General features: G+C 47.0%; 1 protein-coding gene across 4 annotated transcripts in view; it reads left to right on the forward strand.

Annotated features, from left to right (window-relative positions):
- LOC124035972 (semaphorin-6A-like) overlaps positions 1-18,899 on the forward strand; it is a 112,035-nt gene that overhangs the window by 52,753 nt on the left and 40,383 nt on the right. For all 4 annotated transcript variants that reach the window (XM_046349977.1, XM_046349979.1, XM_046349978.1 and 1 more), the window contains exon 4: positions 18,460-18,520. In XM_046349977.1, the coding sequence (XP_046205933.1) occupies positions 18,460-18,520 (61 nt within the window). The remainder of the gene's footprint in view (positions 1-18,459; positions 18,521-18,899) is intronic.

Below are 18,899 nucleotides of genomic sequence, written 5' to 3' on the forward strand. Positions count from 1 at the left end.
CTTCCAGTCTGACGATAAGGTTCATCCTTGCGCTTATTTTTCTCATCGCCTGTCGCCATCTGAGCGCAACTATGATGTGGGTAATCGGTGGAACCTGCTCGCCATCCGCTTAGCCCTAGGCGAATGGCGACAGTGGTTGGAGGGGGGCGACTGCCTTCTTTGTCGTTTGGACAGACCATAAGAACCTTGAGTACATCCGTTCTGCCAAACGACTTAATGCCCGCTGCTTCTCGTTGGGCGTTGTTTTTCGCTCAAGTTTCGAGTTTGGATTTTCACGTCCGGGTAGCAAGAACACCAAGCCTGATGCCTTATCCCGTCTGTTTAGTTCTTCTGTGGCTTCTACTGATCCCGAGGGGATTCTTCCTTATGGGCGTGTTGTCGGGTTAACAGTCTGGGGAATTGAAAGACAGGTTAAGCAAGCACTCACGCACACTGCGCCGCCGCGCGCTTGTCCTAGTAACCTCCCTTTTCGTTCCTGTTTCCACTCGTCTGGCTGTTCTTCAGTGGGCTCACTCTGCCAAGTTAGCTGGTCATCCCGGTGTTCGAGGCACTCTTGCGTCTATTCGCCAGGGGCGCTTTTGGTGGGCCGACTCAGGAGCGTGACACGCGCCGTTTCGTGGCTGCTTGTTCGGACTGCGCGCAGACTAAGTCGGGTAACTTCTCCTGCCGGTCGTCCTCAGACCGCCTCCCCATTCCTTCGACCATGGTCTCACATCGCCCTAGACTTCATTACCGGTCTGCCTTTGTCTGCGGGGAAGACTGTGATTCTTACGGTTGTCGATAGGTTCTCTAAGGCGGCACATTTCATTCCCCTCGCTAAACTTCCTTCCGCTAAGGAGACGGCACAAATCATTATCGAGAATGTATTCAGAATTCATGGCCTCCCGTTAGGATTACCAAGCTTCAGACAGAGGCCCGCAATTCACGTCACAGTTTTGGAGGGAGTTCTGTCGTTTGATTGGTGCGTCCGTCAGTCTCTCTTCTTCCGGTTTCATCCCCAGTCTAACGGTCAAGCAGAGAGGGCCAATCAGACGATTGGTCGCATACTACGCAGCCTTCTTTCAGAAACCCTGCGTCTTGGGCAGAACAGCTCCCCTGGGCAGAATACGCTCACAATTCGCTTCCTTCGTCTGCTACCGGGTTATTCTCCTGTTTCAGAGTAGTCTGGGTTACCAGCCTCCTCTGTTCTCATCCCAGCTTGCCGAGTCCAGCGTTCCTCCGCTCAAGCGTTTGTCCAACGTTGTGAGCGCACCTGGAGGAGGGTGAGGTCTGCACTTTGCCGTTACAGGGCACAGACAGGGAGAGCCGCCAATAAACGCAGGATTAAGAGTCCAAGGTATTGCTGCGGCCAGAGAGTGTGGCTTCCACTCGCAACCTTCCTCTTACGACAGCTTCTCGTAAGTTGACTCCGCGGTTCATTGGTCCGTTCCGTGTCTCCCAGGTCGTCAATCCCACGCCAGTGACTGCTTCTTCCGCGACACCTTCGTCATCCATCCTGTCTTCCTGCAGGTTCTCCTAAGTCAAGCCCTTTTCTTCGCACTCCTGCCTGCCTCCTCCCCCTCCCGTCCTTGTCGAGAGCGCACCTATTTACAAGGTACATAAGATCATGGACATGCGTTCGGGGACGGGGTCACCAATACTTAGTGGATTGGAGGGTTACGGTCCTGGAGAGGAGTTGGTCTGGCTCGGGACGTGCTGGACCGTTCACTCATTGATGATTTCCTCCGTTGCCGCCAGGATTCCTCTCGAGTGCGCCAGGAGGCGCTCGGGTGAGTGGGGGGTACTGTCATGTTTTGTCATTTATTATCATGCCTTGTCCCTGTTCTTCTCCTTCTATTCGTTTCCTCTGCTGGTCTTATTAGGTTCTTTTCCCTTTCTATCCCTCTCTCTCCCCCCCTCCTCTCACCTCCCGCTCTCTCTTCTCTATCGCCCGTTCCTGCTCCCAGCTGTTCCTATTCCCCTAATCAATCATTTAGTCTTCCCACACCTGTTCCCGATCCTTTTTTCCCTGATTAGAGTCCCTATTTCTCTCCTGTTATTCGTTTCTGCCCTGTCGGCCCTTGTCTAGAATTCACCGTGCTGTGTTTGTGTATCGCCCTGTCGTGTCGTGTTTTCCTCAGATGCTGGGTGAGCAGGTGTCTGAGTCTGTTTGGTTCAAGTGCCTTCCCGAGGCAACCTGCTGTTCACCTGCTGTTCAAGATCGAGTCTCCAGTTTGTCCGTCATTTCGAGTGAAAGTTGTGTTTTTTTGATTGTATTTACTTTACTGGATTAAAGACTCTGTTTTCGCCAAGTCGCTTTGGGTCCTCTTTCACCTGCATGACACAACTAGATGTCCAACAGTATAAAGCAAATAGTTGGATGGTCATTGCAAGAACAGAATTCAGAGTAAGTCAACAGGCCAACCGTACAAAATCAGTTGACCTAATCAGATCTCAGTTGAGGCCCATAAACTGCCTTTACACAGCAGACCAATTGGATTATTTTTCCACTAATTGTGACTCACCACCTTCGGTCTTATGTAGCAAAATTGTTAATGTTTTTTTTGTTTTTTTTACATTGTACAAAAGTAGAGACTCAGAGCTACAAAATGATATATCATACATAGCATTTTTGAAGGGCAAAGGGAAAGCATTTCTACTTTGAAAGTTGATACACTTGTAAACTCACTTTTGAGAAAAGGGCCTTTGAATGTTTTGGTACGTACTAGAGAGCTCTCCTTTGTCTATACCCATTCAGCATTGTCTACACCCATTCAGCATTGTTCACGCGCTCTAAGCCAGCCCCACCCATCTCTTTAAGGATTCACATGAGGTCATGTGCTAAACAGTGAGTAGTGTAGTAAAGATCAAGATTAAAAGTGGCATTAGGCTCCAAAATCAAAAATGAAAGAAAAATTATTAGATGACGCTACCCAGACACACTTGACTAAATTGATGTGAAAGAAATGCTTTAACCACCAGCCGCATCCAGTGGTGAAAAAGTACTAAATTGGCATACTTGAGTAAAAGTATAAAATTTCATATTCCTTATATTAAATCAGATGGCACAATTGTATTTTTATTACATTTTTTATTGACGGAAAGCCAGGGGTACAATGTCCTTCAGTATCAAAAGTAAAAATATAAACCATTTCAAATTGCTTACATTAAGCAAACCAGACGGCACAACTTTATTATTTTTAGTTGATGGAGAGCCAGGAGCACGCAATTGTGTTTAGTGAGTCTGCCAGATCAGAGGCAGTAGGGATGATCAGGGATGTTCTCTTGAAACGTGTGAATTGGACAATTTTCCTGTCAAAATGTTACAAGTACTTTTGGGTGTCAAGTGTATGGAGTAAACGTGCAGAATTTTGCCAAAGTTGCCAAAATTATTAATAGTAACGGAATGTACTAATTCAACAGAAAAATACTTAAGTAGTACTTTAAAGTATTTACTTAAGTGCCTTCATACCAGTACATTAGCATACTTTATATACTGTTACACATGCACTTATCACATATTATAAGGCCATGCAAACTGAATTGAAACCTGAGTGAGGTACACATGTACAGTACATAAACAGGGCATGCGCCACATATTTATGATCTGGACACTTGATACGATCACATGATATTGTTGTGGTATGTCACAAAATCATGTTATGACCACACATATCAATATTCATTTTATATATCAATATTTTGCTGTCTGGCTATGTGGATTGTCTCTACAGAAGGTGTAAACGGTACAGTCAAATGGTTACTTGCAAAGTAGCAATATCAGAAATAGATAGTGTCAACACAAATACAATATACAGTATGTACAAGAACAATATCAATAACGATATCAGTGATAGACGAGGTAGAACGCCGCAGCCCGTCTAGTGTTCAACCTTCCCAAGTTCTCTCACGTCACCCCGCTCCTCCGCTCTCTCCACTGGCTTCCAGTTGAAGCTCGCATCCGCTACAAGACCATGGTGCTTGCCTACGGAGCTGTGAGGGGAACGGCACCTCAGTACCTCCAGGCTCTGATCAGGCCCTACACCCAAATAAGGGCACTGCGTTCATCCACCTCTGGCCTGCTCGCCTCCCTACCACTGAGGAAGTATAGTTCCCCGCTCAGCCCAGTCAAAACTGTTCGCTGCTCTGGCTCCCCAATGGTGGAACAAACTCCTCACGACGCCAGGACAGTGGAGTCAATCACCACCTTCCGGAGACACCTGAAACTCCACCTCTTTAAGGAATACCTAGGATAGGATAAAGTAATCCTTCTCACCCCCTTAAAATATTTAGATGCACTATTGTAAAGTGGTTGTTCCACTGGATGTCATAAGGTGAATGCACCAATTTGTAAGTCGCTCTGGATAAGAGCGTCTGCTAAATGACTTAAATGTAAATGTAAATGTAGTTATATGCATACAATCAGGGATAAAGTGGCTGAGAAGCAGGATAAACAAAACAAAATAGTAGCAGCAGTGTATGGCGTGTGTGGTAGGAGAGTGTTATGTGAATAGAGGCACTGCAGATAGTGCCGATGACTGGTCCGTCCAAACCACACATGAAAGGGAATCTATATTCGGAGAGCCTGTTTCTGTCCTGTCCTTGACTTTGGTGCAGGGCATGTGATGTCCATAGCCTCTTCGTTGCAAAACTCCCTGATCTTCTCAAAAAGATAGTTTGTCTAGCTGTGTCCAGTCCAGGTGGTGATTTTACAGGCAGACCATCTATGAGAGGAAGGATGTCAGCATTGCACAGCAGCTGAAACCTGGTCCCGACAGTCCAAACGCTCCTTGGGGATAACACCAGGCTCCAGAGTCTGTAAAACAGGGAATAACAAAAAAAATCTGAAGATATGCACAACATCAATTCACCTCCCAAGCTTAGATAATAATAATCTCATACAATGAAAATGATTTTTTACCTGAAGTACTGGTACTGCTTGATCTGTGGCAGCGGCCTGATGTACGGAGTCAGGTGTTGTTGCCAGCCATAGCTTTCCACCAGCACCGTACCATCCTCCAGTTCAACCAGCTGTGGGATGTTGACCCCTGCCACAGTGCCGTCCTTCACAACACCAGCAATCTCAGACAAAGTGTTCACACTGGTCTTTCTGAAGCGCTGCTTGATGAGGCCGAAGCACCAGTTGGGGGCAAACCACTGCCGTTATCGCAATTCAGGTCCACACGTGTTTTCCCAACTCCGTAGTTGGTGAAGAAATGGTGCATGTAATTGATGACTGCGCTGGTGCCTTTGGTTGTGCCAGCTCTCTTATTGTGGACTGTATGACTGGGGGTGTCATGTTTGTCATTTATTATCATGTCTTGTCCCTGTGCTCCCCATTCTGTTCGTTTCCCTCTGCTGGTCTTATTGGGTTCTTTCCCTCTTTCTATCCCTCTCTCTCCCCCTCCCCCTCTCACTCTCTCGCTCTCTCTTCTCTCTATCGTTCCGTTCCTGCTCCCAGCTGTTCCTATTCCCCCTAATCATCATTTAGTCTTCCCACACCTGTTCCCGATCCTTTCCCCCTGATTAGAGTCCCTATTTATTCCTTTGTGTTCCGTTCCTGTCCCGTCGGTTCCTTGTTTTGTATTCACCATGCTGTGATTGTGTTTCGCCCCTGTCCTGTCGTGTTTTTTGCCTTCATCAGATGCTGCGTGTGAGCAGGTGTCTCTGTCTACTACGGCCTGCGCCTACCCGAAGCGACCTGCAGTCTGTGGCCGCTTCTCCAGTTATTCCCTCTACAGACTAGAGGATTTCTGTTATTCCCTGTTTGGACTTAAATAAACTCTGTTTCTGTTAAGTCGCTTTTGGGTCCTCTTTCACCTGCATGACAGAAGGAACCGACCAAGGAATGGACCCAGCGACTTCAGACGCTCGTTACACTGCCGTCGAGATCCAAGGAGCCATGCTCGGCAGACACGAGCAGGAATTGTCTGCTGCTCGCCATGCCGTGGAGAACCTGGCCGCTCAGGTTTCCGACCTCTCTGGACAGTTCCAGAGTCTACGTCTCGTGCCACCTGTTACTTCCTGGCCTGCCGAGCCTCCAGAACCTAGGGTTAATAACCCACCTTGCTACTCCGGGCAGCCCACTGAGTGCCGCTCCTTTCTCACGCAGTGTGAGATTGTGTTCTCTCTCCAACCCAACACATACTCTAGAGAGAGAGCTCGGGTTGCTTACGTCATTTCACTCCTTACTGGCCGGGCTCGAGAATGGGGCACAGCTATCTGGGAGGCAAGGGCTGATTGCTCTAACAAGTTCCAGAACTTTAAAGAGGAGATGATTCGGGTTTTTGACCGTTCAGTTTTTGGTAGGGAGGCTTCTAGGGCCCTGGCTTCCTTATGCCAAGGTGAACGGTCCATAACGGATTATTCTATTGAGTTTCGCACTCTTGCTGCCTCTAGTGAGTGGAACGAGCCGGCGCTGCTCGCCGTTTTCTGGAGGGACTCCACGCAGTGGTTAAGGATGAGATTCTCTCCCGGGAGGTTCCATCAGATGTGGACTCTTTGATTGCTCTCGCCATCCGCATAGAACGACGGGTAGATCTTCGTCACCGGGCTCGTGGAAGAGAGCTCGCATCAACGGTGTTTCCCTGCTCCGCATCGCAACCATCTCCCCTCCTCTGGCTTTGAGACTGAGCCCATGCAGCTGGGAGGGATTCGCATCTCGACTAAGGAGAGGGAACGGAGGATCACCAACCGCCTGTGCCTCTATTGCGGAGTTGCTGGACATTTTGTTAATTCATGTCCAGTAAGAGGCCAGAGCCCATCAGTAAGCGGAGGGCTACTGGTGAGCGCTACTACTCAGGTCCCTTCATCTAGATCTTGTACTACTATGTCGGTCCATCTACGCTGGACCGATTCGGGTGCTACATGCAGTGCCTTGATTGACTCTGGGGCTGAGGGTTGTTTCATGGACGAAGCATGGGTTCGGAAACATAACATTCCTTTCAGACCGTTAGACAGGCCTACGCCCATGTTTGCCTTAGATGGTAGTCATCTTCCCAGTATCAAATTTGAGACACTACCTTTAACTCTCACAGTATCTGGTAACCACAGTGAGACTATTTCTTTTTGATTTTCCGTTCACCGTTTACACCTGTTGTTTTGGGTCATCCCTGGCTAGTATGTCATAATCCTTCTATTAATTGGTCTAGTAATTCTATCCTATCCTGGAACGTTTCTTGTCATGTGAAGTGTTTAATGTCTGCCATCCCTCCCGTTTCTTCTGTCCCTACTTCTCAGGAGGAACCTGGCGATTTGACAGGAGTGCCGGAGGAATATCATGATCTGCGCACGGTCTTCAGTCGGTCCCGAGCCAACTCCCTTCCTCCTCACCGGTCGTATGATTGTAGTATTGATCTCCTTCCGGGGACCACTCCTCCTCGAGGTAGACTATACTCTCTGTCGGCTCCCGAACGTAAGGCTCTCGAGGATTATTTGTCTGTGTCTCTTGACGCCGGTACCATAGTGCCTTCTTCTTCTCCGGCCGGGGCGGGTTCTTTTGTTAAGAAGAAGGACGGTACTCTGCGCCCCTGCGTGGATTATCGAGGGCTGAATGACATAACGGTTAAGAATCGTTATCCGCTTCCCCTTATGTCATCAGCCTCTCGAGATTCTGCAGGGAGCCAGGTGCTTTACTAAGTTGGACCTTCGTAACGCTTACCATCTCGTGCGCATCAGAGAGGGGGACGAGTGGAAAACGGCGTTTAACACTCCGTTAGGGCATTTTGAGTACCGGGTTCTGCCGTTCGGTCTCGCCAATGCGCCAGCTGTTTTTCAGGCATTAGTTAATGATGTTCTGAGAGACATGCTGAACATCTTTGTTTTTGTCTATCTTGACGATATCCTGATTTTTTCTCCGTCACTCGAGATTCATGTTCAGCACGTTCGACGTGTTCTACAGCGCCTTTTAGAGAATTGTCTCTACGTAAAGGCGGAGAAGTGCTCTTTTCATGTCTCCTCCGTTACCTTTCTCGGTTCCGTTATTTCCGCTGAAGGCATTCAGATGGATTCCGCTAAGGTCCAAGCTGTCAGTGATTGGCCCGTTCCAAGGTCACGTGTCGAGTTGCAGCGCTTTTTAGGTTTCGCTAATTTCTATCGCCGTTTCATTCGTAATTTCGGTCAAGTTGCTGCCCCTCTCACAGCTCTTACTTCTGTCAAGACGTGTTTTAAGTGGTCCGGTTCCGCCCAGGGAGCTTTTGATCTTCTTAAAGAACGTTTTACGTCCGCTCCTATCCTCGTTACTCCTGACGTCACTAGACAATTCATTGTCGAGGTTGACGCTTCAGAGGTAGGCGTGGGAGCCATTCTATCCCAGCGCTTCCAGTCTGACGATAAGGTTCATCCTTGCGCTTATTTTTCTCATCGCCTGTCGCCATCTGAGCGCAACTATGATGTGGGTAACCGTGAACTGCTCGCCATCCGCTTAGCCCTAGGCGAATGGCGACAGTGGTTGGAGGGGCGACCGTTCCTTTTGTCGTTTGGACAGACCATAAGAACCTTGAGTACATCCGTTCTGCCAAACGACTTAATGCCCGTCAAGCTCGTTGGGCGTTGTTTTTCGCTCGTTTCGAGTTTGTGATTTCTTACCGTCCGGGTAGCAAGAACACCAAGCCTGATGCCTTATCCCGTCTGTTTAGTTCTTCTGTGGCTTCTACTGATCCCGAGGGATTCTTCCTTATGGGCGTGTTGTCGGGTTAACAGTCTGGGGGAATTGAAAGACAGGTTAAGCAAGCACTCACGCACACTGCGTCGCCGCGCGCTTGTCCTAGTAACCTCCTTTTTTCGTTCCTGTTTCCACTCGTCTGGCTGTTCTTCAGTGGGCTCACTCTGCCAAGTTAGCTGGTCATCCCGGTGTTCGAGGCACTCTTGCGTCTATTCGCCAGCGCTTTTGGTGGCCGACTCAGGAGCGTGACACGCGCCGTTTCGTGGCTGCTTGTTCGGACTGCGCGCAGACTAAGTCGGGTAACTCTCCTCCTGCCGGTCGTCTCAGACCGCTCCCCATTCCTTCTCGACCATGGTCTCACATCGCCTTAGACTTCATTACCGGTCTGCCTTTGTCTGCGGGGAAGACTGTGATTCTTACGGTTGTCGATAGGTTCTCTAAGGCGGCACATTTCATTCCCCCTCGCTAAACTTCCTTCCGCTAAGGAGACGGCACAAATCATTATTGAGAATGTATTCCAGAATTCATGGCCTTCCGTTAGACGCCGTTTCAGACAGAGGCCCGCAATTCACGTCACAGTTTTGGAGGGAGTTCTGTCGTTTGATTGGTGCGTCCGTCAGTCTCTCTTCCGGGTTTCATCCCCAGTCTAACGGTCAAGCAGAGAGGGCCAATCAGACGATTGGTCGCATACTACGCAGCCTTTCTTTCAGAAACCCTGCGTCTTGGGCAGAACAGCTCCCTGGGCAGAATACGCTCACAATTCGCTTCCTTCGTCTGCTACCGGGTTATCTCCGTTTCAGAGTAGTCTGGGTTACCAGCCTCCTCTGTTCTCATCCCAGCTTGCCGAGTCCAGCGTTCCCTCCGCTCAAGCGTTTGTCCAACGTTGTGAGCGCACCTGGAGGAGGGTGAGGTCTGCACTTTGCCGTTACAGGGCACAGACGGTGAGAGCCGCCAATAAACACAGGATTAAGAGTCCAAGGTATTGTTGCGGCCAGAGAGTGTGGCTTTCCACTCGCAACCTTCCTCTTACGACAGCTTCTCGTAAGTTGACTCCGCGGTTCATTGGTCCGTTCCGTGTCTCCCAGGTCGTCAATCCTGTCGCTGTGCGACTGCTTCTTCCGCGACATCTTCGTCGCGTCCATCCTGTCTTCCATGTCTCCTGTGTTAAGCCCTTTCTTCGCACCCCCGTTCGTCTTCCCTCCCCCCTCCCGTCCTTGTCGAGAGCGCACCTATTTACAAGGTACATAAGATCATGGACATGCGTTCTCGGGACGGGGTCACCAATACTTAGTGGATTGGGAGGGTTACGGTCCTGAGGAGAGGAGTTGGGTTCCGTCTCGGGACGTGCTGGACCGTTCACTCATCGATGATTTCCCTCCGTTGCCGCCAGGATTCCTCCTCGAGTGCGCCAGGAGGCGCTCGGTGAGTGGGGGGTACTGTCATGTTTGTCATTTATTATCATGTCTTGTCCCTGTGCTCCCCATTCTGTTCGTTTCCCTCTGCTGGTCTTATTGGGTTCTTTCCCTCTTTCTATCCCTCTCTCTCCCCTCCCCTCTCACTCTCTCGCTCTCTCTTCTCTCTATCGTTCCGTTCCTGCTCCCAGCTGTTCCTATTCCCCTAATCATCATTTAGTCTTCCCACACCTGTTCCCATCCTTTCCCTGATTAGAGTCCCTATTTATTCCTTTGTGTTCCGTTCCTGTCCCGTCGGTTCCTTGTTTTGTATTCACCATGCTGTGATTGTGTTTCGCCCTGTCCTGTCGTGTTTTTTGCCTTCATCAGATGCTGCGTGTGAGCAGGTGTCTCTGTCTACTACGGCCTGCGCCTACCCGAAGCGACCTGCAGTCTGTGGCCGCTTCTCCAGTTATTCCCCTCTACAGACTAGAGGATTTCTGTTATTCCCTGTTTGGACTTAAATAAACTCTGTTTCTGTTAAGTCGCTTTTGGGTCCTCTTTCACCTGCATGACAGGGGGATTCGAGTCAGGCGTGTTCTACTGATTGATTCCAGATACAAATATATTAGTATTATTATACACTGCTCAAAAAAATAAAGGGAACACTAAAATAACACATCCTAGATCTGAATGAATGAAATATTCTTATTAAATACTTTTTTCTTTACAGAGTTGAATGTGCTGACAACAAAATCACAAAAAAATGGAAATGAAATTGATCAAACCTGGATTTGGAGTCACACTCAAAATGAAAGTGGAAAACCACACTACAGGCTGATCCAACTTCGATGTAATGTCCTTAAAACAAGTCAAAATTAGGCTCAGTAGTGTGTGTGGCCTCCACGTGCCTGTATGACTTCCCTACAACGCCTGGGCATGCTCCTGATGAGGTGGCGGGTGGTCTCCTCAGGGATCTCCTCCCAGACCTGGACTAAAGCATCCGCCAAATCCTGGACAGTCTGTGGATGGAGTGAGACATGATGTCCCAGATGTACTCAATTGGATTCAGGTCTGGGGAACGGGCGGGCCAGTCCATAGCATCAATGCCTTCCTCTTGCAGGAACTGCTGACACACTCCAGCCACATGAGGTCTAACATTGTCTTGCATTAGGAAGAACCCAGGGCCAACCGCACCAGCATATGGTCTCACAGGGGGTCTGAGGATCTCATCTCGGTACCTAATGGCAGTCAGGCTACCTCTGGCGAGCACATGGAGGGCTGTGCGGCCCCCCAAACACCATGACTGACCCACCGCCAAACCGGTCATGCTGGAGGATGTTGCAGGCAGCAGAATGTTCTCCATGGCGTCTCCAGACTCTGTCACGTCTGTCACATGTGCTCAGTGTGAACCTGCTTTCATCTGTGAAGAGCACAGGGTCTGGTAATGAAAAACGTCCTGCACGGTGTTGGGCTGTAAGCACAACCCCCACCTGTGGATGTCGGGCCCTCATACCACCCTCATGGAGTCTGTTTCTGAACGTTTGAGCAGACACATGCACATTTGTGGACTGCTGGAGGTCATTTTGCAGGGCTCTGGCAGTGCTCCTCCTGCTCCTCCTTGCACAAAGGCGGAGGTAGCGGTCCTGCTGCTGGGTTGTTGCCCTCCTACGGCCTCCTCCACGTCTCCTGATGTACTGGCCTGTCTCCTGGTAGCACCTCCATGCTCTGGACACTACGCTGACAGACACAGCAAACCTTCTTGTCACAGCTCGCATTGATGTGCCATCCTGGATGAGCTGCACTACCTGAGACACTTGTGTGGGTTGTAGACTCCGTCTCATGCTACCACTAGAGTGAAAGCACCGCCAGCATTCAAAAGTGACCAAAACATCAGCCAGGAAGCATAGGAACTGAGAAGTGGTCTGTGGTCACCACCTGCAGAACCACTCCTTTATTGGGGGTGTCTTGCTAATTGCCTATAATTTCCACCTGTTGTCTATTCCATTTGCACAACAGCATGTGAAATGTATTGTCAATCAGTGTTGCTTCCTAAGTGGACAGATTGATTTCACAGAAGTGTAAATGACTTGGAGTTACATTGTGTTGTTTAAGTGTTCCCTTTATTTTTTTGAGCAGTGTACAATAGATGCGAAATGGAGTTCTGAGATATCACTACACACAGTTCACACAGGTAATGTTAGCTACTGTAGCTAGCCAGACATCTAATGTCAGCTGGCTCACTAACAGCAAGCTTTAACTAGTAATACAAACAGATTGTCATAGCTAGCTAAAGTTAACCAATAGGTTCAATGTTAGCTAGCAAACATTAGGCTAAATCTAGCGATGCAAAATGGCATTCTGAGAAAACATCACTAACGTTACATACCCCTCATACACATAAGTTAATGTTAGCTAGCAAGCCAGCCACCTAACCTCAGCTAATGTTAGCTAGCTAAAAAATTAACTATAATCTCAATCCATAGAGTAACGTTACTAGCAATACAAACCAATTGTCATAGCAAGCTAAAGTTAAACAAATACCGTTAGGTTTAATGTTAGTTAGCAAGCCAGCCATCGAACTCCAGCTGGCTAGCTAACAGCAAGCTTTAGCTTGCAATGAAAATAACTTTCTGACAAAATTAGAAAAGTATAACGTTAATATCTGAATCCTTAACTAGATTCTTACCGGTATACATGGATGAAAGCTTCACTGCAGACTGCAACCCCTTTTATAAGACATCCTGTATTGTTTCCGTTTAGTTTGCACAGCTTGTTTGGCCCTTTGTGTTGCACTGATTTCGAAAACGTGTTATTTTCAGTGTGAGAGAGTCAGCATTCGTTGTCCAGAAAGTAGTCCATCACAACTTTTTCCCACTGACCTTTGTCGATAGTGCCTGATAAATTCAGGGCAGCAATGCTATTGAGAGCAGAAGAAGCATATTCGCAGGTCTCCATGGCTAACATTATATCTTTCAAAAATACTATTACGAGCAGCTCATTTTATAGACACGAGATGCAACACCACAGACCAATCCAAACTCAGCTGTCGGCATGTCCAGCCCACTGATTAATTCAGCCAATCATGGCTAGCGGGAAGGTTGCTGACTTTCTCTGTGGCGAAAAACTGTATTCGTATTTACAGAAGACATACAAGTTTGATATTAATATATATGTATATATATGTATATATGCCATTTAGCAGACGCTTTTATCCAAAGCAACTTACAGTCATGTGTGCATACATTCTACGTATGGGTGGTCCCGGGGATCGAACCCACTACCCTGGCGTTACAAGCACCATGCTCTACCAACTGAGCTACAGAAGGACCAATATTAAGGCACATGAAAGTTCACATGTTCGAGAAGGCATTTTTGCCCAAAAAACTAACACATTTTTTACATTTTTTAAAAATACGTTCAAAAGGCTCTCATGTGAAGTCGTGACGTGAGACGTACGCCTAGTTTCCTGAATCGGGACACAATTGGTCTTTTGACCAATCAGATCAGCTCTTTTGCCAGAATTGGGCTGCCGGTGCATAGTCATAACCGAGTGAAATGTGTCTGTTGTGGGCCAGTGTTGAGGGCCCAGTGTTGAGGGCCCAGTTTTGTGGGGACAGTGTTGAGGGCCCAATGCTGTGGGTCCAGTGTTATGGCCATTATGCCATGCCTGAAGACCAGAAATCTCAGTGTGCAGCCTGCAGATGGTCAGTGGAAACCGTGTCCAAAACCAAACTCTGTTTCAGGCCATTTTGTGAATGATATATATCCTTTTGGTTCTTGTTTTACGCTAGCAATAACACCACAAGCTTTTTTAGCAGCAGGACATGCAAACATATCCACTGCCAAAATTGCAAATAGACGAACGTGTCTTAATTAATCTGGAGAAAAAGTGTAATCTTTGGCAATGCTGGAGCTCCAACATATGCTGTAATTGACATTATTTGGTATTTTTGGGAGTAGTTTTAAACAGTTATCTTGATTAGGTCATTCTCTTTAGTCATTTGTGGCTATATGTTAATATGTTAATTCTTCCATAGTTATGCATTCAGTTCATGTCTGTTGTGGATTGGTTTAATATTCTGTATAATTTTCTCAATTCCTTTTTATTAAAGACATAATCCACATGCCAGGATTTGCATCTCCTTTGAATCAGTCATGTTCTTTGACTAGCTGTTAGTCTAATATCTTAATGGGAAGAAAACCAAATCATTTACTTTTGAGTAATATCTTTTTGGTCTATTTTATTTTGATTTATGTAACCTTTATTTAACTAGGCAAGTCAGTTAAGAACAATTTGTGTCATAGGCCTATCTAGTAATTCTCATGGTGATGAGCAATGACATTATGAGATAGCTGCAATATTTGTCTGCTTTAATTTACCATATTTCTAAGCTAAAGTATGCATACATCAATGTTGTCATGAATTGTAATAAAACTGGGAATTAATGTCACCACCCAGTGAGCACAATATGTTGAAAATACATATTTCCACGTCTTTTCAACCAAAAAGATGTATGTTCAACGTCTTGTGTTCATAGGGCAGTCTGGCTCCTTCTGTGCACTGCCCATACACAGCCTGGCATCGGTTGTCAGAGGCCTACTCCCTGCTGTATGTTGAGTGTGTTCTTGTGGTGCTGCTGTATTGGTGTGTGTTTGCTAGCCCTGTCCAGGGCCGACTCTGTGATCAGATGAAGAGCAGACACTGAGGCTCAGCCCAGACTTAAGCTCTGTCCTGGTGTCTGCCCGCAGAGACGATCAACCGGCCACTGCTAGCCTGCCAATAACAGCCAGCAGGTACCCCAAGACCCAGGTCATGCCGCATGCTGGGCATAGTCACCATTCCCTGCCCTCAACTCCCGCTAACCATGGCAACGGCACCCACCCTCTGTTTACGCCCCTCAATAAGGGTGGGAATGGTAAAGTCTGCCTGCCTGCATGTGAAAGCATGTCCCTGGTCCTCATGAAAACCCTGGGTATCTTTAGGCTGCCCCACTGGAGGCGCATGGGTCTCAATTATTCAAGTCGCCATCAAATCCTGTTAAAGCCTGTTAATGATGCGGATTACACTTCCTCTGCCTCTCAGAACCAGGCCGTATTTTTTTCCACTGCAGTGTTCTGCCTGTACAAAATGTAAATAAGACTCGGCCAAAAGGACAGCCAGAAAATACTCAATGAGGCTCCTCTTTAAGCCACTCCTGAGTGTAATCGTGCCCATTTTTCTCTCTACCCTCCCATACACTTGTGTTGGGATATGAGCGAAAACAATGTACAATGCCCCCCTACCACACATAATCTAGTTATGAAGAGGGTGGAATATGGGGAGGGGGGTGTTCCATTTGGAGGCGATAGGTGTGGGATGCATACTAATCAGGGCCCCCTTTCTGCCGTCCAAGCGCGAGATTGTTTCACAAAGGGTCACCAGATGGACCGCACTGGCCTGCAGTTCCCCCCAGAAGAAATGGGGTGTTATGAAAACAACATTCCCTAGCACAAAGCCCCTCTGTTCTCATGGTTGGATGTCCAAGTCCTCCTCTTTCCCCCTAGACACACCAAAGCGTTACTTTCAACTTTCAATGTTTAGAGCCGTGCAGATATTTACATACCTTCCATCCAACTCACATTCTTATGCCCCTATTTTCGGGAAGTACAGAGCCCACTCCGCAGTGATTAATATCACGTAAAAAAAACAGGTTGTGCAAGCCCTGAATGCTGATTGGATGAAAGCTGTGTTACTGTATATCACACCGTATACCATGGGTATGACAAACAATGGCTATTTAGCAATACGGCACCTTGGGTGTTTGTGATATATGGCCAATATACCACAGCTAATAAACTGTACCATGGAAATTTAGAAGATTTATTTTAGAAGTTACACTACCACATAGAGCGCAGTGGAGATGAGAGGCGCTCTGGCCTGCTGTATATTTAACAGCTCAACAATATATTTAGTGGAGGAAATGAATGGGGACTTGATCTGACATGAGCCCAGGTGCAGACAGTGTTTGACTGCTGGTGTTGACACAGAGACAGCTCCAACATTGTCCTGCCAGGATGTTTGCATGATGCTTGGCTTGGCTCTGTCTTATCTCTGCTGGAGCTCTGCTCTGATTCTACTGCTAGAATCACTAGGCTCTGAAACACTGGCCACATCACCAGGAGGGAGCAAATTATTGTAAATATGGACTTTTTGGAACAATGTCTCCAATTTGGATCAATTAGGCAAAGCATGTGGTGGAGAGAGAATCCAGAGAATCTTAATGAAGAACATTTTGAGGAGGATATCTGTGGCCTGAGCTTGAATCAGATTTTTGTCGCAGCTGTGCACTGCAATTATTTGCCAGTGCAGATAAGAGTGAACTTTCTCCCAGAAAGAAAATACTTTTGTATATAGTGTATGTGGACACCCCTTCATATTAGTGGATTTGTCTATTTCTGCCACACCCGTTGCTGACAGGTGTATAAAATCGAGCACACAGCCATGCAATCTCCGTAGACAAAAATGAAGAGCTCAGTGACTTTCTAGTGGCACTGTCATAGGATGCCACCTTTCCAGCAAGTCGGCTTGTCAAATTTCTGCCCTGCTAGAGCAGCCCCGGTCAACTGTAAGTTGTCTAGGAGCAACAATGGCTCAGCGGCGATGGTAAGCTATACAAGCTCACAGAACGGGATTGCCGAGTGCAGAGAGAGAGAGAGAGGGAGAGAGGGTGGAGCTTCTCCAAATGCTACGCTCTCAAGATTAACGATTTAATTTACGACGTAGCGCTGATAACATAACTTAGTCAGGCTTTATCCTCTTGGACAGGTATTCCCAAACCAGGGATATGTGCAATGCCGTCGGGGGTACGCCAAATAAAAATGTGATTCCCATTTTTTAAAAATATATATTTAAAATATATATTTTTTTGTTAAAAACAATTGCTTCACATTTTCAAACAGTCCATTTATTTTTTCCAACGGGGCTATACACTGCAAACTTAAAATTAAACCATATAGTGTTCAGCGAATTTACAACACAATGTCAAATATAGATAGCCTAGTCAAATAATGACATCCAATCACATTAATGTTTCTCACACGACTGACCTATCTGGGTGATGTTTTTCTCACCTGAATGATCTGAGTTTACGATTACAGGGACTCTCCGCAACTATATTCAATGTGCGGGACAAAATTGAGTCTATGATTAAGAAGTTAGCGCTCTTCTCTGTCTGCATTAACAAGGACAACACACAGGTCTTTCCATCATTGTATGATTTTTTTTGTGTGCAAATTAACTCAAGCTTACAGACAATGTCAAATGTGATAAACCGAAGCACCTGAGTGAGTTGGGTGCGCAATTACATAGGTACTTTCCCAAAACAGATGGCACAAACAACTGGATTCCCTGTATCCAGTCCACTTACCGATATCTGAACAAGAGAGCTTCATCGAAATTGCAACAAGCGGTTCTGTGAACATTTTATCAGAAGCCACTGCCAGATTTCTGGATTGGGCTGCGCTCAGAGTATCCTGCCTTGGCATATCGCGTTGTTAAGACTCACACTCAAAAACTCACACTCAATCTTATGTTTAATAAATGTATCGTATAGTGTGTGTGTGTGTGTGTGGAAGGCTTACAATGATGGCAAAAAACGACATTTGAGAGTGCGCTGACCCTGGTGCTAGAGGTGGTACGTGCCAGGCTGGAGGTTGAACATTTGAAGCAGTATAAAAAATTTGGGAACCACTGCTCTTGGAGATGCCGGAGTCTCAGGAAACTCATTGAAGTGGATTAATTTCAGAATTGCTGTTCCTCCAGACTCCAGCAAACTTCTGTGCAGGTTGAGAGTCATAATCAAAGCCCAAGTCAGACAGCATCTGTTACAGACTTTGATTAAAACTACATTCACACAGCCGTCTCAAAAAAATGAATCTCAAAAGTGGTTGCAGCGTTGAGCACGGTCACCTTTCCCTCGGCAAACAAGCCTGTCAATCACTCTCAGAGCCTTTCTTCACGGTCAATAAACACAGTCTGGCAGAAAGGTACTTAACTCCTGAGTTTATGTGTTCCATATGCGGGTAGGAAAGTCTGGATTACCAGTGAAATGCATAGGTCTTGTCTGCGCTTTAATGAGTGTTAGTATAGATTTCCTATGGCTGAACATAATGCTTAATTGACCTGAACAGCATCGAGTGACTTGGCAAACCCCCACACCCCCCACAAACCTTTCCCATGAACAAAGAGGCTTTTGTCTGGGCGGCAGCAGCACTGTAAACTTTTGTTGACTGCTTCTGTCTGTCAGAGTAAATAGCCCCTTTGTATATTGTTATTTTTTGCCAGTTTGAACAGAGTTTAGACAAATATGAACCGTTTAAGATTTACTGGTGTAGAAATGGTTGAATTGTTGTTGTTGAGTGCCTCTCTTATTTCCTCTCTTTCAGGGATCACATATACACGCTGGATACAGACACCGCCAACTCCGAGGAGATCTTTTTCAACAAGGTACGTTTTTTTGGGGGGGGAGACGTGTTGTTCTGCGCCGTCCTCCGGGTGACCGTACCGAACACTCACCTAATTACCTGGCGGACCGTCCTGTCCAGTCCCGCTCCAGCGGCTTGTCTGGTGTGAGACACGGCAACACCGTGACCCCACTAAGCACGTTATCCTATCAGGCACCAACCCACATGCGTCATTGCTGGTCAGCAGGACGGGGCCAATGAGAGAAACCTGAGATGGATGGACATATGTAACAACCTCCAACCTCAGTGTCTCCTCAGTGTCTGTGTGATCCACCTAGTTGGGGCAAATAATAAGAGCAAGCCGGAATCTCTCTGTCTCAAAGAGACTGAGACAGAGAGATTGATCACTGAGAGCCTGTTTA

This window comes from Oncorhynchus gorbuscha, linkage group LG05 (genome assembly GCF_021184085.1).
Source record: "Oncorhynchus gorbuscha isolate QuinsamMale2020 ecotype Even-year linkage group LG05, OgorEven_v1.0, whole genome shotgun sequence".
Classification (NCBI taxonomy): Eukaryota; Metazoa; Chordata; class Actinopteri; order Salmoniformes; family Salmonidae; genus Oncorhynchus; species Oncorhynchus gorbuscha.